This window comes from Aotus nancymaae, unplaced genomic scaffold, assembly GCF_030222135.1.
Source record: "Aotus nancymaae isolate 86718 unplaced genomic scaffold, 86718_ANA_hifiasm-v0.15.2.pri h1tg000018l, whole genome shotgun sequence".
Taxonomy (NCBI): Eukaryota; Metazoa; Chordata; class Mammalia; order Primates; family Aotidae; genus Aotus; species Aotus nancymaae.
Window position 1 is genome coordinate 19,709,344 of NW_026988430.1, and position 20,078 is coordinate 19,729,421.

General features: G+C 51.3%; 2 protein-coding genes across 4 annotated transcripts in view; one reads left to right on the plus strand and one right to left on the minus strand.

The window, feature by feature from the left end:
* LPO (lactoperoxidase) overlaps positions 1-7,050 on the plus strand; it is a 49,111-nt gene extending 42,061 nt beyond the window's left edge. The window contains exons 10-13 of the mRNA XM_064378393.1: positions 3,306-3,558; positions 4,740-4,913; positions 5,928-6,165; positions 6,366-7,050. Coding sequence (XP_064234463.1) covers positions 3,306-3,558; positions 4,740-4,913; positions 5,928-6,165; positions 6,366-6,573 — 873 coding nt within the window. The 3' untranslated portion in view covers positions 6,574-7,050. The remainder of the gene's footprint in view (positions 1-3,305; positions 3,559-4,739; positions 4,914-5,927; positions 6,166-6,365) is intronic.
* A 1,313-nt stretch (positions 7,051-8,363) lies between these two features.
* On the minus strand, positions 8,364-18,827 carry MPO (myeloperoxidase). 3 transcript variants are annotated; one of them, XM_012445496.3, is made up of 13 exons: positions 18,746-18,827; positions 18,428-18,505; positions 18,197-18,290; positions 17,668-17,843; positions 17,302-17,425; positions 17,077-17,206; positions 16,788-16,994; positions 15,645-15,963; positions 13,690-13,850; positions 11,956-12,211; positions 11,283-11,453; positions 10,204-10,441; positions 8,364-9,399 (listed from the first exon to the last, which is right to left on the minus strand). In XM_012445496.3, the coding sequence occupies exons 2-13, from the start codon at positions 18,501-18,503 to the stop codon at positions 9,192-9,194; spliced, it is 2,160 nt and encodes a 719-aa protein (XP_012300919.2). In that variant the 5' UTR covers positions 18,504-18,505; positions 18,746-18,827; the 3' UTR covers positions 8,364-9,191. The 3 variants fall into 3 exon arrangements, with proteins under 3 accessions (XP_012300919.2, XP_012300920.2, XP_012300917.2); XM_012445497.3 differs by having other exon boundaries at positions 18,733-18,748; XM_012445494.3 differs by lacking the exon at positions 18,746-18,827 and having other exon boundaries at positions 18,428-18,596.
* Positions 18,828-20,078: the final 1,251 nt, after the last annotated feature.

The window sequence follows — 20,078 nt, forward strand, 5'->3', positions numbered from 1 at the left end:
ACCTCTGCCTTTAAAAACTGATGTCTCCATGATCTTTCTTATTCCATCAATTTCAACCCACCTATGTCATTATGTTTGAAGTGAGTTTCTTTTAGACAGCATATGATTGGGTCACTTAAAAAAAAAAGGAAAAGAAATATACTCTGCCAATCTCTGATCTTGAGTAATTATTACTTTTAAATGATCTTTAGATAATTATTAACATATTAGAGATTAAATCTCCCATATCTCTCATTCTATTATTTGTTTCCTGTTTGTTCCTTCTGTTTCTTATTCCTCTATTGTTATTGCTTATCTTGCCTTCCTGTGGGTTAATTGAACATTTTTAGAGGTCCGTTTGATCACATATTGCTTTGTATAATTTTCTTAGTGGTTGTTCTCAGGAGAGATACCTAGATACAGAAATTAAGATTGAGATAGAGATACAGAGAAACATAGATACTGATTTATGACATATCACAACCTACTGATGTCAGTGCTTTACACTTCAAGTGAAAACTTGTTTCCATTTGATTTCTTCACCTTCCCCACTTTTGCAATATAATTGTCTGAAGTATTTCTTCTACATACATTTTACACCACATCAGATAGTGCTTCAACCATGAAATAGAATTTTAAAAACTCATGAGGTGGAAAAGAATGGATGCTTACTTCTATTTTTACCAATTACATTGTTCTTCTTTCCTTTCTGAAGATCCTGTCCTTCTTCTGTTATCGTTCTTCGTGTTTAGAGAATTTGCTTTAGCCATTGTTTAAGGGTAGGTCTCTGTGCAGCAAATTCTCTGAGTATTCCTTTGTGTGAGAACGTCTTTATTTCAGCTTTACTCCTGAAGAATCGTTTCACCAGCTACTGGATTCAGGGTTGACAGTTCTTGTCTTTCAGCACATGAAAAATGTGGTGTCACCTCCTCTGGCTTCCATGGTTTCAGATAAGAGCTTCACTGTTATTTGGTTTTTGTTTTGTTTTGTTTTGTTTTTGAGATGGAGTCTTGCTTTGTTGCCCAGGCTGGAGTGCAGTGCTGTGATCTCAGCTCACTGCAACCTCCACCTCCTGGGCTCAAGCAATTCTCTTGCCTCAGCCTCTCAAGTAGCTAGGACTACAGATGTGCACCACCACACTTGGCTAATTTTTTTGTATTTTTAGTAGAGACGGTGTTCCACCATGTTGGCCAGGCTGGTCTCAAACTCCTGACCTCAGGTGATCTGTCCACCCAGGCCTCCCAAAGTGCTGGGATTGCAGGCATGAGCCACCACACCCAGCCTTTTACCATTATTTAAATTGGTGTCTCTTTACAGGTAATGTGTCATTTCTTTTTGACTATTTTCAATACTTTATGTTTAGTTTTCAGAAATTTAATTATGATATGTCTTGGAGTGAATGCCTCTATGTTTATCCTGTTTGGGATTCATTCATCTTCTTGAATCTGTAAATGTGTGCCTCTCACCAATTTTGAGAAATTTTCAAGCATTATTCCTTCAAATGCTTTTTCAGTTTCACCCCCTTTCTCCTCTATTTCTGGGACTCCATTGATATGAATGCCAGATCTTTTGTTATGGTCTCACAGAACCCAGAGGCTCTGGTTTGTTTGAGCAATTTTTAAAGTCTGTTTTCTTTCTGTCATTCAGATTGAGTAAATTATCTTGATCTGGCTCCAATTCTATCCTCTGTCATTCCCACTCTATTATTGAGTCTATTCAAGCTTTTTAAAAATTTCAGTTAGTATATTTTCAGTTCTGTAATTTTGATTTGTTTCTTTTTTATAATTTCTACTTATTTGCTGTGATATTGTATTTGTTTCAGGAGAATCTGTAATTGATTATTGAAGCATTTTTATAGTGGCTGCTTTTCAAATTTTTATCAGATAATTATAGCATCTGATTTATGTCAGCCTTGGCATCAGTTGGTTGCCTTTTTTACTCAAAACGTGGCATTTCTGGTTCTTGGTATTATGAGTGATTTTCAGTTGTATCTTAGACATTTTGGATACTATATTAGGAGACCCTTGATCCCATTTAAATTTTCTATTTTAGGCCAGGCATGGTGGCTCACACCTGTAATTTCAGCAGTTTGGGAGGCCGAGGTAGGTGAATCACCTGAGGTCGGGAGTTCAAGACCAGCCTGGCTAACATGGTGAAACCCCATTTCTACTAAAAATACAAAAATTAGCTGGCCTTGGTGGCATGCACCTGTAGTCTCAGCTACTTTGGGGGTGCTGAGGCAAGAAGATCACTTGAACCCAGGAGGTCAAGACTACAGTGAGCCGAGATGGTACCACTGCACTCCAGGCTAGGTGACAAAGTGAGACCCTGTCAAAAAAAAAAAAAGCACTTCTATTTTTGCACATAGTTACCTTGTTTAGGTTTAGCGTGTAGGTTCTGGACTACTTTTGTGGGCTTTAGTTCCACCAAGGCTTACTTTCCTGAGCCTCGCAATGCTATTCTGATCTCCTTCACTCTTCTGGTGTTTGGGGGCTTCCCACTCAGTCCCTGCTGGTGCTGTCTGCAAGGCAGGAAAGTACTTCCCTGGCTGCCTGCTGCTGCCGAGCAGCCTTCTAGGGGAACAGGAACCAGTGCGCCTGAGCTCCTTATGCCACTGGGTTAAGGGCAAAGAGACACAGAGCTTCACTGTGAAAGCTAGATAGAAATGCGGAAAATGTTAAGCACAGGTGTGCTTAACAGAACACAGGTGTGCATTCTGCAGGATTATAACTATGTAAAAGTGGGTATCATATAGACAAAGGACTAGAAATAATAAAAATTAATATAATTACTATGTTATGTGGAGGCATTTTTCTTTTCTGAAAATTTTTTTTGTGTGTTAGTACATTTTGTTTTTATGTAAAAGGAAACCAGAAACCCATCTTTCCATTCTGCCTTATTTCTTTCAGAACTGGAGATTGGATGAACTTTCCTTGGTTGCCCCTGAATCATTCTTGTGGTTTATCATCCCCCTTGCCCTGACATTGTTACATTAAAGTGACACACAAAGACTGTCACTTTAGCATCAAGGTCATAAACTTAGCACAAAGATGACAAAGAGAGTACATTCCATATGCCAAATTCAAATGGCTGGTTAGTAGAGTCTATGTTGAGACAAATTCTAAGAGATCAGCAGAAAGAATGTCATGATTGATTAGCAATGTCTGCTACAGTCATAGGAATGGGAACTGCGCACATATGCTATCCATTTGCTATCCTTGATTTTCAACAGCTCGTCACTCTTGGCTGCAGCTCTTTCATAGCTTCCCTCTGCAGAGGTTTAAACCTTCTTACACCCTAACCTCAGAACTTGTTTCTCCCTCCAGATTATCACCTTTAGGGACTACCTACCCATTGTGCTAGGTGACCACATGCAGAAGTGGATACCCCCATATCAAGGCTACGATGAATCTGTGGATCCCACAATTTCCAATGTCTTCACCTTTGCCTTCCGCTTTGGCCACTTGGAGATCCCCTCTACTGTGTTCCGCCTGGATGAGAACTATCAGCCATGGGGGCCAGAACCAGAACTCCCCCTCCACACCCTCTTCTTCAACACTTGGAGGATGGTCAAAGATGGTATGTCCTTTCAGGGAAGTGCTGTCACCTGGGTCTCCCACTCTGCAGCCTATTGTAGGGAAACCTGGCTTGGAAGTCAGATTCCAAGCACTTTTATGTGACCGTGGGCAAGCGAATTTACCTCACTGAGCCTCAGTTTCCTTATTTATAAAATGGAGACAATAATAGTACCCATCTCACAAGGCTATCCAAAAAATTAAATGAGATATACGTACGGAGCACCCTACAATGGATCCTGACACACTGGAGGTGATCAGTAAATATTAGTTATTATTTCTTTCCTCTTGGCTTCCAAGGTGACTGGGATTTCCCTGCCTCCTTTCCCTGCCCTAGGCTTCTCTGACTCCTATAGAAAGAGTTCATGGGTTTGGTAAATAAATTGCTCTTTTTTGATTCCTCTAGAGTTTTCCACCTCAGAGAGGTGCCAGAGGTTGGACCCAACTTTCCTTTATCTCTAGGCTACAGTGTGTTGAAATTAACTTTACTTAAAGCCTAAATAGTCAAGGCCATTTCCCTGAGATTTATGCAACCTCTTCCCATTACACAATGTTCCTCAGCAGAACATATGGAAGAAGAAGCTGACTCCATAAAGTAGAGCTTTAAAAATGCTTTTTTTTTTTTTTTTTGAGACAGGGTCTCACTCTATCACACAGGCTGGAGTGCAATAGCATGATCTCAGCTCACTACAGCCTCAACCTCATGGGCTCATGTGATCCTCCTACCTCAGCCTCCTGAGTAGCTGGGACTACAAGGCACACGCCCCCACATCCAGCTAATTTTTTTGCCTTTTTTTTAGAGATGGGGTTTTGCCATGTCGCCCAGGCTGGTCCCAAAGTCCTGGGCTCAAGCAATCTTCCTGCCTTGGCCTCCCAACATGTTAGGATTACAGGCCTGAGCCACCATGCCTGGCCAAAAAATATATCTTGATGTTTATATTCATGCCATCATCCCATGAATGCCCCTTTCTGCCCACCCCCAGAGCAGACAATCCGGACACCCCTGTCTCCCTGAGCACACTCTTCAGGCTACACTGTGCTCTTCTCTCCCTCCTTCCAGCCTGGGATGTCCAGCTGATCCACATGCAGCCAACAGAAAATGTCCAGTGGAGGCAGAGGCAAGCCATGGATGATGTCCCCACCGTACCCCCATCCTAAGCATGGCTTCTGGGTCTCCCTTGGCAGGTGGAATTGATCCTCTGGTGCGGGGCCTGCTGGCCAAGAAATCCAAGTTGATGAAACAGAATAAAATGATGACTGGAGAGCTGCGCAACAAGCTTTTCCAGCCAACTCACAGGATCCATGGCTTTGACCTGGCTGCCATCAACACACAGCGTTGCCGGGACCATGGGCAGCCCGGTGAGTGGGCCTGAAGTCTGGCCTGAACTGGGAAAATTCTAGCTAACTTTCTAGAGCTCCTGAAGACTCTCTTCTGTAACCCTCAGGATCTGAAACAGAAGTCAGGCCAGTTTTTTTTTGTTTTTTTTGTTTTTTGTGTTTGTTTGTTTTTTTAACAGGATATTACTCTGTTGCCCAGGCTAGAATACAGTGGTGTGATCACAGCTCACAACAGCCTCAATCTCCTGGCCTCAAGTAATCCTCCTGCTTAAGCCTACCAAGTATGTGGGACTACAGGTGTGCCACCATGCCCAGCTTTTTTTTTTTTTTTTTCTTATAGGCATAGTCTTGCCCAGGCTGGTCTTGAACTCCTGGCCTCAAGCAATCTCCCACCTTGACCTCCCAAAGCACTGAGATTACAGGTGCAAGCCACCATGTCCAGCCCCAGGCCATTTTTAAAACCCATATTGTTGATCTATGAAACAGAATCTTTCATTTCCCCTAATGCAGAGAAAAGAGCACGTATCTGGTACTATCTTGGCGTTTCTTAAATGAAAAACAGATCAACAACTAACTTTAAAAACAGTTCAAAACCCTGAAAACATTAAGAAAAGAATAGAGAGAAACCAATGACTGTTTGACCTTCCTTTGGTCCCTGTGAAAGGCAATTTAATAAAGAACCAGACTGCCTGAGTTCAAATCCCACCTATGCCATTTACTAGTTACAGGATTTTGGGCAAATTACTTAACATTTTTGTTCTTCAGTTACATATTTGTATAGTGCTTAGAAGAGTGCCTGGATTCATAGCAAGTACTACGTAACTTACATGATTACTTAGTGATTACATGGTACTTAACTAACTAGCCCCTCAAGATTAAAGTGCACGTAAGAAACAATGGATTGCCTCCTTCCCCATCCCAAAGGCTGTAAGCCCAGACTTTTTAGGGCTGATAGAGCTGGAGTGGACAGGTCCCCGAAGAAGGCTGTGAACAGGAAGTCCCTGGGATGAGACAGCCTCAGCCTCTCCACCCTAGGGTACAATTCCTGGAGAGCCTTCTGTGACCTCTCACAGCCACAGACACTAGAGGAGTTGAACACTGTGCTGAAGAACAAGATGCTGACCGAGAAGTTACTGGGTCTCTACGGGACCCCTGACAACATTGACATCTGGATAGGGGCCATTGCTGAGCCACTGGTGGAAAGGGGTCGGGTGGGGCCCCTCCTGGCCTGCCTCCTGGGCAAGCAATTCCAGCAGATCCGCGATGGAGACAGGCAAGTGCACCCTCAGCCAGGGAGGGAAGGGTAGGGCCCTTCTCCGAGAGGGGTGTGCCATCCTGCATGAACTCTGACTCCAGACCTCAGTGTGAGTGGGGCTTTTCATGGTCCCTGTGACCTCTTTCCTTCCCCTGTGACAGAGTGGGGAGGGGCCAGTGGCCAGGCAGTGTGGAGTGACTCTACTTCTGTCTCTTCAGGTTCTGGTGGGAAAACCCTGGGGTCTTCACAAAGAAACAGAAGGACTCTCTACAGAAAATATCCTTCTCACGTCTTGTCTGTGACAACACCCACATCACCAAGGTCCCACGGGACCCATTCCGGGCCAACAGCTACCCCAATGACTTCGTGGATTGCTCAGCCATTGACAAGCTGGACCTGTCACCCTGGGCCTCTGTGAAGAATTAGGGGCCTAGGTTCCAAGACCTCCTGTGTTGCACAAGAAAGTTCCCTTTGGTCCACAATGCCATTTCAAGCAAGTTCAATGACCTGGTCCCTTAGAGCCCCACACCCCAGTCCCAGCCCTTCTTTGCAGCTGGGCCTCTCTATACCCCCAGGTGAACAGCTTGCTCAGGCCCCAGGGTGGCTGCCTTGGCCCTCCCAGCTCTTACACTCAGTTCCTGTGGCTTCTCGTTTCTGTCGATGCCCCTCTGAGATGCCCTTCTGGTCCAGCTTGCTGAATGTTACTTGTCCTCTTCCCTCCACAAGTCTTGGCCCTTGACCTTTATCTTTCCTCCTGTACTCTCAACTAGATTGTGAGCTCCCTGAGCCAGGACTTCAGCCTGCCTCCGAGGGTCCCCCGTGGCACCTAGCACGATGCACAGCACATTAGAAGTGCTCAAACACATCTGATGACTGAATAAAGATGCTAGTAGTGACACTGTTCCCTCCAAAAGCAGACCTTGGAATCACTGCCAAATAAGTAACTAGACATTAACAGGCCATATATGGCTTACCACTGAGATGCCACGTGCATGGGTCTTGGGGTGAGAGGGATGGTTTGGTGGGATTTCTAAGAGCTCTCAAAGAAAGGGGACGGGCGGGGGGTCCTGGGGAAAAAAAGCACTGGCTGTGGAGTAGCAAGAGAGAGGGCGTGCGGTGGGATAGTAGGTGGCGGTCCAAGGGATAAAACAGGAAGGAAAACCAAGCATGGGTCCCCCACGGCTGAAGCTAATATCCCTTCCAGTGGCCCTTTGTAGAAAAGCCCTCTTATTCTAGGGTGGTTCTTGGATCCTGTGATGCCTCTGAAGGGGCACTTCCAGAACATTCCTTGAGCTTCTACCCAACCCATACTTGTATGTTCTTCTTTTAAACTGACCCCTTGGGAAAGATTAGCCCAGCCAGGGCCTGCAGATCCCCCGACTGGTGGGGTGGGAGTGGGGGACACTCAGTCATCCTGTGGGAAGAGCCCAGGAGCCAGATGACCCCAGCTGCAGCCTGGCACTGCCACCCACTCCTTCCAGGCCTCGGATGAGTCCCTTCACCCCTCTAAGCAGCCCTCTCCTCATCATGGAAATGAGGATAAGCAGTATTTATGCTGCTGCTTACCATGGTGAGGCCCTAGCATTACCCGGGGGCTCCAAGAATACATTAGACCCCACTGTCCTACACAGCTTCCAGCCGCCTCCCCATATATGAGAAGAAGGAAAGGAAGAGAGGGAGTCTGCCAATCAGATGCAGGGTTCAAGATCAAGGCAAGACTGCTAGAGAAATACACTCCTTCCCCTCCCTCAGTGCTGGCCCTGTCCTCTGGGCCCAGCCATCTGCTCTTGCTGCTCTAGGGACCACGTGCAGCTGAGTGAGAAGGAGTCTACTGTCTTGAGGGCTTCTGAGCCCCTGGGCCAGGCTGCGGGGATGCAGGAGGCAGAGGTCCTCTCATCGGGGGAGGGCCTGCCTCCTTACCAGCTCTCCACACTTCCTCTCCTGCCACACAGCATTTTGTCCCCTCCACTTCCCAGCCCCTGGCACAGGCCTGACACAGAGTGAACACATAGCAAACATTTGCTAGAGCAATGAACAAACATGAGGGCTTGGTAACCACAGTTCCCTGCAGGGTGTCAGGGGCAGAGGAGGAGGGTCTGCACCACGTGCCCTGGCCCCCAGGCTTCCAAGAGCTGACTGTCCTCCACATATGAATCTCAAAGGAAAACTCCCCAACATCTTCACCCTCAGTTCAGAAACACAGGGCAGACACAGACGGAGTGGAGGTCCCCGTTGGAAGTGCCTTTATTATCATACACATTGGCAAATAAATGCTACAGAAAGACCAATGGGCTCAGTTCCTCCTCAAGAGGACTCCCGTGAATAAGCAAGAAATCAAGGTGAGAAAGAAGAAGGGGAGCCATGGCCTGAGCCTGACTGGCTGGGCCCGTAAGTCAACCATACAGCCCAGCTGCAGCTGGCTCATCCCACCAGGGAATCACTGTCCAGCCCTGCTAACCAGGACACAGATAGGATCTTGGTATCTCTTTCTTGCTTCTATATGCTTCTCATGCCTAGCACAGTGCCTTGCATATAGCAGGTGCTCAACAAATGAAGAACCAGAGGATGCAAGTGGGCCCTCCAAGAAACCATGACAGATGTAATTTACAAGGAAGAAAACTCTTGTTTAATGAGGGTTAGTAATTTGCTCAAGGTAGCGATTTGTACATAGCTAGCAAATAATTTGCATATAGCTAGCAAGCCACAGAGCCAGGATTAGAACTCAGGCAGTCTAGTTCCTGAGCTGTACTCCTCACCAGTCTGCTCTGCTGCCTTCCACACGCTCGGTATTTTCATCAGCACAAACACACACTCACATAAATGGCACATACACATAGTCCCTGAAACACTTCCCGTGTTCAGACAACACACACGTATGAAATGCCAATTTATATACTTCACATGCACATGAGCACACAAATGAACATCTAGTCGCTCAGCTGCACCCAGGACAGGGCTGGGCTCACCTAGGGCATGGAGATCTCTGTGGTTCCGACTGGCCAGCCCAGATATACCCCTCACTGCTGCACCCCCTTACCTAGCCTCTAGGAGGACTGCCTCCAGGAAGACAGGTTCAATGCCGGGAGTGTACTGCAGTTGACAAAGTCCCGGGGATGTTTGTTGGACATGAAGATGTTGTTCTTAGACACGGTGGTGATGCCCGTGTTGTCACAGATGATCCGGGGCAAGGAGATCTGGGCCAGGGCCTGTCGCTGCTGCATGCTGAACACGCCCTCGTTCTCCCACCAAAACCTGCATGGGGGACACCCATGGACTCTGCACCCGAGAATATTCAGGGCTGGCAGGGCATCGACGGGCTTGTGCTGCTCACTGGATATAAGAAGGCCACAGCAAATGCCGCCTGGCAGCACAGGAGGGCCCCATCCCTTGGGCAGCCCAGGGGCTTTCACACTAGTGGCGATCTACTAGTAGTGCAGAGTAAAGCACAGCTGCCCAGGGGCCTTTCCCTTTCCCTAGCCTGGCGGCCTCCAGGGCACCACGCTGGAGCGGGACCCGGGCCCACACGCACTCCTGAGGCTCTGTGCCCTGGCCAGGGGCTGCATCCACAGGAGTAGGAAAGAATCTTGGGGGTGGTTTATAATTTGTCCACCCAGAGGGGGGAACCTTTTTCTAATTTTCCCAAAGGTGCAATACAGGCTAAGCAAGAACCAGATAGACATGAAGACGTCAGGACCATGATAAGATGACACTAAGGGAAGCTGTGGGGAAGCCGGGAAGGGACTGCCCATGGGTGACTGACATGCCCACAGTTACACAGTGAAACCCATGGGAAGAAGTATCTAAGGGTGGCATTTTTCTGTCTGCCTCCCTTTTTCTATCTGCCTACAACCAGGGGTCCAGGTCTGTCCTTGCTGCACCCCCAACAGGTTCAGGGCACATTAGGGGCACTCCAGGGCATCTGGAGGCTTCCGGGAACATACTGGGAAATCACTGACTCCTTCTAGTCCTTCACCTGAGGGGAGGAAATGTGGGATCCAAGAGAGTGACGGATAGGCCCACAGCCACCCAACAGCCCACACCGCCGCCCCTCCTTACCGATCACCATCCCGGAGCTTCCTGAACTGGGTGCCGATGATGCAGGCAAGGAGCCGGCCCACTCGGCCCTTGGGCTCCAGGGGTTCGGCCACTCCGCCCATCCAGATGTCGATGTTGTTGGGCGTGCCATACAGTGCCATCAGCTTCCTCGCCAAACTCAGGTTCTTCAGCACTGTGCCCAGCTCGCCCACCGTGTTGGGCTCCGGGAGCCCACAGAAGCGCCTCCAGGCATTGTACCCTGCATGGGGGAGGGGACAGGTGGCTGTGGGCAGGTCCCTCTGCTTCAAGGTGGGGAGGTCACCGGAGACAGTAGGGAAGATTCACATATCTGCCAACAGCCCAGAAAACCCACCTTCGCAACACAACCAAGGTCATAGAAGGGGGAGGGAAGAACCTCACCTCAGGGAACCCCGAACCTTTGGATCAGACCAAGGGGCACAACTGGGCCTCTCTGGGATCCTCTCTGTCTTTTCCTTGCCCTCCTGCCACAAGGAAAACCCTAAATTGCCACAGTTCCTGCCGGGTCCAAGAATACGGGCATCTACTTGTCCCCCTCCAGAGCAGCCCAAAGTGTCTGTCTCTGACCCCTGAGAGGTGAAATGTGTCTAGGAGCCTCAGCCACATGGGGTTTAGGCTTTGGGGTTAGGCTGATCTGGCTTCAAATTTCAGCTTTTCCACTGACTTGGCTAGAGAGCCTGACCAGGTTCTGAATCTCATCAAGCCTCAGCTTCCTCATCAGTAAAAAGGAGGCAACAATAATCTCTTCTCCCAGAGTTCATGCACAATGAAGCAAAATGGAATGACGACAGAGACAGATTTTCAGACAGTGAGTTATCATTACGATGATGATGCCCTTAGGATGAAAATTACAGCATGCAAAGGAGGCTGAGAGGAGCGGGAAACTGATCAGATGGGTCCAGGAAAAGGCAGGGCCTGGCCTCAGACTACTTCCTGAGAGCAAAGTGCCTCTAATATGCTTTGGAGAGGGCAGGGGCCCTAGAGTGGGAAGGCGAGCTATGGGCCACCTGGGAGACAGCTCGGGGGAGGGGAGCATTGGGGAGACCCCTGCAGCCTCTCACCTGGGAGGCCGTGGTCCCTGCTGCGCTGCATGTTCAGAGCGGGCAGATCCAGCCCAATCCTCATGACCTGCTCAAACAATCGATCCCGGATCTCATCCACTACAATTTGGTTCTGACGATTCAGCTTGGCAGGGGTGGCCATGAGGCCCCGGAGGATGGGGTCAATGCCACCTGGGAACCAGAGGAGCCAGGTCAGGGGAAGTATCTGGCTCAGTATCAGAGCTCAGATTGGAGTCAGGGACAAGTCCAGGTAGGGTCAGGAGGATTCAAGAAGAGGGCTGGGCACATGCAGAGTCTGGTGACAAGGTGGTGCCAGTGAGCAGGTCCTCACTGGTCACTACATGACCCCAGGGGCATATAGGTCTTGGGAGATTATGCCATTTAGACTTGCAAGATTGAGATGCTCCCAGGCCCTGGCCTCCTGGGTCACAACAAGCCACAGCACATAGGAAGTTCTTAGTTCCCTCTGAGAGCCATCCACACCCCAACTCTTTATTATTACATATGGAAGCAGAGTCAGGGGAACTGAGGCTGGACAGTCAGAACACATCTCCAGGATGAGAGGACAGCAGATCACTTCCCACCCTAGCTCCCTAGAGGTGACCTCCCTAGGGGACCCCCACCCCACCATTCACTGCCAAGCCCACTCACTCCTGGCCTAGGTCATGCTTACCTTCCAGCACCACCCTCCAGGAAGCAAAAAAGACCCTGCTAAGTGGGACTCTGGGGTTGGGTTCCATGGGCTGGTACCGATCGTCCAGGCGGAACATGAAGGGTTGGATGAGGGTGTGGCCATAGCGGAAGGCATTGGTGAAAACGTTGGCGATGCGTGGGTCCACTGAGTCATTGTAGGAGCGATACCTGGGCAGGTACTTCCTCATGGCCGCTGGCCCCAGCACCAGGGGCAGGTAGTCCCGGTAAGTGATGATCTAAAGACAAGTTATTTGGAATGCCTCTCCACCTACTCCTCCCCACAGAGTCTCTGCCTGCTAATGGCTTGGGGGACCCCTCCCATCTCTCTATGGTCAGGGAATTGTCTCCCACAATACCAGTCCTGGACCTAACAGAGTGGCACTAAGAGGCATAAACAGAGCTCTACTGCTTGCTGGCTGGGTGACCTCGGACCAGTCATTAACCTCTCTGAGCCTGAGTTCCTCAAATATACATTGAGGATAATTATATTGCCCTCTGCCTTAGAGGACTAAATAGCAAATCGCTTTATTAGTCATTGTGATAACTTCCTTGTCCTCAAGTTATTAACATCTCATTTCTGCAACTATCTTATAAAATCCTTGAGGGCAAGGGGAATTGAAGTTGTTGAAATTCTTCACAGTGCCCACCACGTGCCTGGCCCACAGTAGGGCTCAGTATAGGTTTGTGGAAAGCAGGGAGGCAGGAAGGAACAACGGACCATTCTGGCATGATTCTCCCCAGTGAAAAGGGAAGATGTGGAACAGTCTCACTCTAGATTCTAGATTCTAGAAGCTCTTTCAGAGTGTAAATTAATCTCACTTGAGTTCTTAGTGCAAATCAAAAACTCACCCTTAGCACCTGAAACTGTCTCCTCCAGAATCTAGGAGTGTGTGTGTGTGTGTGTGTGTGTGTGTGTGTATCTGCGTCTGGGCAATGAAGCACCAGATGTTGAGAGACAGAACCAAGAACGTTGCCCCAGGGGAAAGTGAAGCTAAGGAGGTTGGGTGGGTTATGACAGAACCAAAAAGAAGAGGTGAGTGAGCCAGACACAGTGACTCAAGCCTGTAATCCCAGCACTTTGGGAGGCCAAGGCAAGTGGATCATTTGAGCTCAGGAGTTTGAGACCACCCTGGGCAACATGGCGAAACCCCGTCTCTACAAAAAATACAAAAATTAGCCGGGCGTGGTGGCACACACCTGTAATCCCAGCTACCCAGCTACTCAGGAGGCTGAGGTGGGAGGATGGCTTGAGGCTGAAAGGTGGAGGTTGCAGTGAGCCAAGATCATGCCACTGCACTCCAGCCTGGGCAACAGGCTTCTTTTAATTTTAAAAAGAAGAGGGGAGTGGGTAAAGGAGCTAAGAGCAACAGTGAGATGGAGGAAAGAAGCATTTACTGAGCAGCTAGTACACACCAGGCACTGAACCAAACATTCAACCCTCCCAACACCACAAGACTGTGTGAAAATATCTCACAGTCTTCTTTCCCACAGGAAAAAGACTGTGAGAGCAAACCTGGGAAAAAGGAAAGGGAAGGGAAGGAGGCTTTGTCAAGCACTTAGTATCTGAAAGATGTTTTCATATATGTCCTATAATTCTTATGGCCCCGTGGATGAAGAAGGCAAGGCTCAGGAGGGTTAGGAACTTGTCCAGGGTCACTAGTATGTTGCAGGGGCACATCTGGACTCCACATGCCCGATGCTCAAGACGGCCTACCTGGACCATGGCCCCCACGATCTTCCGGGCTTCCTGGTAGAGCGTCTCTCCATCCCACCTGGGGTTCAGGCGCTTGAGCTCTGTGGCCAGCCGGTTGTGCTCCCGAAGAAAGAGGGTGTGCATGGAGGTGAGCTCAGGCATCTCACTGGAACGGGTGTCCCCTTAGGGAAGCAAAAGGCACTGTCATTCCTAAGACCTCCATCCTAGAAAAGATTTGCTCCACTAAAACTCCCTCCCCAGCCAAGGCCTGAAATGCCTCCTACTTGCCCCTCCTCCCCATCCATCTTTTCATATCATCCTCAATTTATACTCTTCTAGGAGGCCTGCTCTGATGCCCCAGTCCACAATAATAGCTTCTACCTCAGTTCAAGGGTGCTGCTGGTTGGGGATGCTTATTCGATGGGCATCACTTCCAACACGTGACTTGCCACTTTCCTGTACCTGAAACTGGGAGCTCCTTGGGCACAAGGACTAAGGCTTGTGCCTTTTTATATTTTACCCTCCCTCCTAGCACACACATGGATACTTGAGGCTTAACACAGTGCCTGGTACAAAGTATGAGACTTATGAACACTGCTTGGTTAATCGATTCTCTTGATTCCAAGGAGTGCCTGAGAAAAAGCATGCACATCGGCACAGCCTATGATAATGCCATGTCAGATGCAGCCAACGATCACAGCACTCTTTCCTGCTAAAATTGGATACAACCTCAGGCTCCTTCTCAACACAGGAATCCAGAAAGCCACTATCATTTGAACACAGTTGTCAGCCTGCCCTTTACTACATGCCAATGGTGCAGGCTGCTCCAGGGGAGGGGGCCAGGACATGAGATGTGTGAAGTCTGCACCACTAACCAGAAGCTCCCTGGTTCCCCTAGTCCTCCCACAGTCCTTCGCAGGGCCAGAGGGCTAGGGTCAGGACACTAGAATCAGTCCTTGCCAAGTCTAGAAGCTGGTGAAAAGGAAATTCTCTGAGAGCAGCATCTCTGTCTATGAGCAGCTAGAGGTCACAATGACCCAGCCTTGGGGCATGGAGCTCATCAAGCGAGGCTGGGGACAGCTGAGTCTAGCTAAGGAGGGCTGCCCTTGCCTAACAAGCCCAGAACAGGTGGGGCCCCTCTTGCAGGAAGTCCAACCTTGATCCTCCTCCCAGGGTTCCAGCCAGGGAGAGACCAGCAGGAACCACTCGGAGGAGGCAGAGGGAGGCCAGGGGACGAGGTCTGAGGTCCACTATTGGGCTTACATTTCAAAACACTGGAAAATGTCCAGTCACAGCTGCCATCACTGCCCTAATCGTGTCTCCAAAACTGCCAGTTGTTTAAATCTAAAATCCAATCGTCTTTTATTATGGACAACTAAGGTGCACAGGAGGGGACATTTCGGAGCAGTGTGGTCCAACACAACTTCCAAGATGAAGAAAATATTTTACATCTGTGCTACCCAACAGGGGAGCCACTAGACTGTGAGACAATTGAGCATTTGAAATGTGGCCAGCACCGCTGAGAAACTGGGTTTATTTAATTTAAAATAACTAAAATTAAAATCACCACACATAACTAGTGGCTACCACACTGAACAGTGTCGTGCTACAGGGCAAGGGCACCACAGCGCGGTCTGTTCTTTAGTTCCCTGCCCCTGAGGGATTCAACTCTCCCCTCTTCCAGAGTCCAGAAGGGAAAAGAGAGACAGAGAAAGCCATGGACTGATGGACAGCGGCTCCTCGGACATCCTCGGGTCTCCATCTTAGGGTTGGAGAGGTTGTTTGCTTTTCTGCCTTTCTGGCTCCATCTGACTTGTTACCAAGGCAACTGGATTAATATCATGAAGTTGATATTTAATGACTGGTGAGGACAGTCTCTCTAAGTACAGACTCACAAGCTGCTCACAAACAGGCTCACTGTGGCTCCAGCCGGGAACACCTCCCCTGCCACCCCTGGTCCCCACTCCAAAGCTGACCTGCCAGGAAGCAGGGGATGCGTGCCGAGCGGTTGGTGAGGAGACAGGGGTCATCGTGCAGGTTGTCAAAGGGCAGCAGGGCCCGGCCATTGTCTTGGAAGCGCTGGTTGACGGCCAGCAGCCCCAGCTGGTTGGACCCGTTCCGCAGGTTCCTGGCCAGGGGCTCCTCGCTGCCGTACACCATGCTGGCGTCCACGAAGGAGGTGAGCGCGTTGATCTGGTTGCGGATGGTGATGTTGCTGCTGGTGCAGGCCGGGCAGGAACGGAAGAACGGGATGCAGTCAGCTTGGTTCTTGATGCGGGGGTCGTTGGGCGGGATCTGAGGCACACAGAGAGGCTAGACTGGCTCACTGAGGGCAGGGAAGGTGCCCAGGCAGAAGTGGCTGTCCCCTGCCCTCAGGATCTGTGGTCCCCTCAACCTGCAGAGACAGCAGCCTCTGAGGGACAAGGTTAACCAGCAGAACACAGAACACTGAACTGGGAGCGTGGGTAGCCCCTGGGTCTGGGCACCGCCAGACCTCAGCCCCTCCTCACTAAAGCGTCGCCTGTCTCTCTCCACTTCTCTCTGCTGCACCTGCTCTCCCTCTGGCCCTGGCATTCTCCTGTCCGTCTCCCTCTCTCTCAGGCTCTCTCTCCTTTCTCTCCTCCTCCCTCCATGCTCAGGAAGTGCCTCAACCACCCTGCCCACTCCCAGCCCTGTCCCACAGCACCCCCAGGCCCCCAGGCTCTCTCCTTCTGTGCGGTAGGGGTTGGAGGGCTGCCCCCTCAGCGGGGAGGAAACAGGACTGAGCATGGAGGCTCGGGAGCATCGGGAAGGTCCTCCTCCCAGAGCTCTCTCCCAGCCTAACAAAGAGCCAGTAATTCCACCAACAAGACTCCTGTGAGCCAGGGATGAACACCCTTCTCTCCCTTGGACTGGGAGAGGCAGTGAGCAAATGGACGGCCCTGACTGCCAACTGGCTGAGCCCAGGCGCAGGAAGGAGACAGGTCCCAGCTGAGCAGCCAGTGCCTGTGGGCACGGGGAGGCAGGGCCAGCCTTCCTCAGCGGCTGGGAAAGGAAACCTGGGCACAGAAGGGAGATGGCCTCTTCCAGAAACACTCTCCCCTCTCCCCACCCAGGCAAGGGGTGGGAAGCAGGGCCACCTTGAGCGGGAAGCAGGGCGGCTGCTGCACGCAGCTGGTCTCACAGTTGATGCCAGTGAGGAAGGAGGCCCGGGCGGCCGGCTCGGGAGTAAAGTCGAGGTCGTGGTCCAACAGCTGGCCCCACTGCATGAACATGAGTGAGCGCTCCTGGTCCGAGGTCAGCTGGTCGTTGGGGAAGCGCACGATCTCGTTGGAGACCGCGCGAGCCTGCGGGACACGGAGGTCAGCGGGTGCCTGGGGCCGCGCACCCCATGGCCGGGCCAAGCCCCCTCTGCCCGCCGGCGCTCACCAGGGGTACTGGAAAGCCGTTGCGCTTGACCCCGGGCGTCCAGCCGTAGGGAAGCGAGAAGCCGTCCTCATACTCCGCGGGCAGCCAGCGCACAAACGCACGGTTGGAGGCCCCCAGCGTGGGGCTGCGTCTGAGACGGGAGGACAGAGCGCTGACACGGAGAGGCCCGCGGCACCCAGGCCGCCTCCCAGAGCCCGGGTCCTGCCGCCACCGCAGCCGCCGCACCTGTTGTTGCACATGCCGGTGATGGTGCGGTATTTGTCCCGCTCCGGGCAAGCCACCCCCACGTCCTGGTAAGCGCAGCCGCTCGACTTGGACAACAAATTCAGCTGGGCGGGCGTTAGCACATCTGCCACGGGTGGAAAGAGGATTGGGGGAGCCGAGCCCCCTCACTTCCTATCCCAGGCAACCTGAGGCTGAGGAGTCCTAGAGACCCTCGAGGGGGCCCAGTCTGAAGTGGAGGGGATGTTAGGATGCCCCTGAGACTGACTGCCTGGAGGAAGAGGTTGAGGGGATCACTGGAAGACAGCTGGGGCCTCTAGAAGGAGTGACTAGTGGAGCAGGAGCCTGGGGTGGGATGGGCTACAGTACCAGTGACATTGAATGGCCCCCGCCACAGAGACCGCAGCTTCCTCTCCAGCAGGCCTAGGGCCACGTGCAGGTAGTCAGCAGATCTCACGGCAGTCCTGGTGGCTGCCACTGGCTGCTTGAAGTAGGATAGGAGTTCCATGGGGCTGGCTGAGCCACTGCGAAGCCTCTGCTTGATGCTGTTTGCAGAAAGAAGGAGTGAGGGCCAGAGAAGGAGTGCAGACTCATTCAGCAGAGCCCCAGCCCAGGGGTAGACATGCAGGACCATGCAGACAGGCCCACGGGTGGGAAGAAGGCTTCCCTTTATAAAAAGGATATGGACCTGGGTGTCCAGACAGAGGCAAGGCTTTGGGAAGGATGGCTTTGAAACTGTTCTCCCATCCAGAGACAGGGACAGACAGATAGAAAGAAAGGGAGTCCACATGGGTCCCCATAGGCCCCCTCTCCCACCTTCAAACTCCCTGCTGCCTGCTCCTTCTACAGAAGGCCTGGGCCAGCCTTGCCCAGAGCTGAGCAGTGCCTTGCGCCCCACCTTTCCCGCCGCTCCTTGTAGGCCCTGTCCACCAGCTGCTTGGCCTCCTCCATGCAGCTCAGCACGAACGAGGTGTCCACCTCCCCCAGGACAGCTGCCCAGAGCAGGGATCGCAAAGTCAGGAATGGGCTCTGAGTCCCTATCAGGCCCCAGAGCTAGGAAGACCTGCACTGAGAAAAGGGGTCCCTGGAACACGACCACCCCATCTTCCCCCACCTTGGGAACTGTTACCTGGAACAGCACCTTCAGAGGGCTGGGGCATGCCCAGAACAGCCAGGAGCCCTGCTAGGGCCAGAAGCAGCTTCATCTCTGCAACGAGACCCCCAGCCCAGCAAGGCCCTGAGTCCACAGTGCATCTGAGAGAAGGGAAGAAGGGAACCCTCATCTCTCTTCTCCTGGGCTCCTCAATCCCCCTTTGCACCCCAGCCCCACCCCAGAGGCCCCTGTCTACAGATGAAGTAAGACCTCCTTGAGGAGGGGCCAATGCACCCTTATCCCCTTGCCAGCTGCTGTCATCCAGGCTCCGAGGACCCTACCTCCACAGCTCACCTGATATTGGCAACTCCTCTTAGCTGAATCTGGGCTTTTATGTTCTCTAAGCTGGGGGCGGGGTGAGGCATAGGAAGGTCTGATCCTGGAGACTGAATTCTCTCCTCCCCCACTGGGGTTAGAAGGTACACACAGAGGGGCCCCTGAAATGGGGGGAAGGGGCAGGAAAGGAGGGACCAGCATTGTCCCCAGCCTTTGGTTTTGTTTTGTTTTTGAGAGGTCATCTTGCTCTGTCACCCAGGCTGCTGTGCAATGGTTCAAGCAATTCTCCTGCTTCAGGCTCCTGAGTAGCTGAGATTACAGGCGCCCACCACCACACCTGGCTAATTTTTGTATTTTTAGTAGATACGGGGTTTCACCATGTTGGCCAGGCTGGTCTTGAACTCCTGACCTCAAGCGATCGGCCCATCTAGGCCTCCCAAAGTGCTGGGATTATAGACACAAGCCACCGCGCCCAGCCTGTCCCCAGGCTCTGAATTTAGCATATCCAGCCCAAGGTTTCTCAGGCATCGTGTGCCTATACCAGTGCTGTCCCCAGGGGGTACACACAACTAACCCCTCTGAAATTCTGGTCACACTGATCATCCAGGGTTCTTTTGAAAGGAACAAAAGTCAGGAACTGGTAGCCCAAGGAAGTATGGGGCATAGAGTAGGCCCAGGGAAGACAGGAAGGTGAAAGGGAGACCTGGCATAAAGATGACCCAGTTGGTCTCAGGTGGCCATCCCCCACTCCAACAGTAACCTAGGTCCTGCAGCCAACCCTGCTGAGCAGCCTCTGTTCTTGGTGGGACTAAGGGGACAGGAAATCTGGCTGGAGACCGTTAGGCTTTACAGGAAGGAGGACCCTGAGGGCTGTGGGCACAGGACCAAGGTAACTTCCTCTATCCCTCCTCACTCCCCTTTCTTCTTGGCTTCTGGTAGTGGGACTGTCTCCAAACTTCCCCTCCCCACCACCATCTGCTCCTGGATTTCAGGAACCAGGAGAGAGCAGAGCTGGTTGTGGTTGGTGATCGGTTGGGTGACACAGTCCAGGGCCTCCCTGGGACAAAACAGTGCAGTTGGGAGGATTTGGGTTAATGATTCTGAACCTTTCTGAAATAGAAGAGGGTGTTTCTTACTTGAGAAAGCCACCAAAACCGCCACCAGTCTCACGCAGGAAAAGTACTATGACTTTCGGCTAAATTTATCTACCTCTCTGGGCCCTGGTCAGGCTGAGCTCATGCCAACGATGCCATCCATGTCCCATTTAAATTCCATCTCCTACCTTCAGCCACCTTCCTGCCACCCACTCTTGTCTTCTTATGCCCAGACCACTTCTTGCCCAAGGGACAAG

What these genes read in the sequence shown, in the direction of transcription:
- MPO (XM_012445494.3), bottom strand. Translation starts at nt 18,581, where the DNA reads ATGAGGGTTCCCTTCTTCCCTTCTCTCAGATGCACTGTGGACTCAGGG. An exon ending in ACCGGCATGTGCAACAACAG is followed by an intron (nt 17,207 to 17,301) that starts GTGCGGCGGCTG and finishes CTCCCGTCTCAG; the next exon opens with ACGCAGCCCCACGCTGGGGG. An exon ending in ACGGCTTTCCAGTACCCCTG is followed by an intron (nt 16,995 to 17,076) that starts GTGAGCGCCGGC and finishes CGTGTCCCGCAG; the next exon opens with GCTCGCGCGGTCTCCAACGA.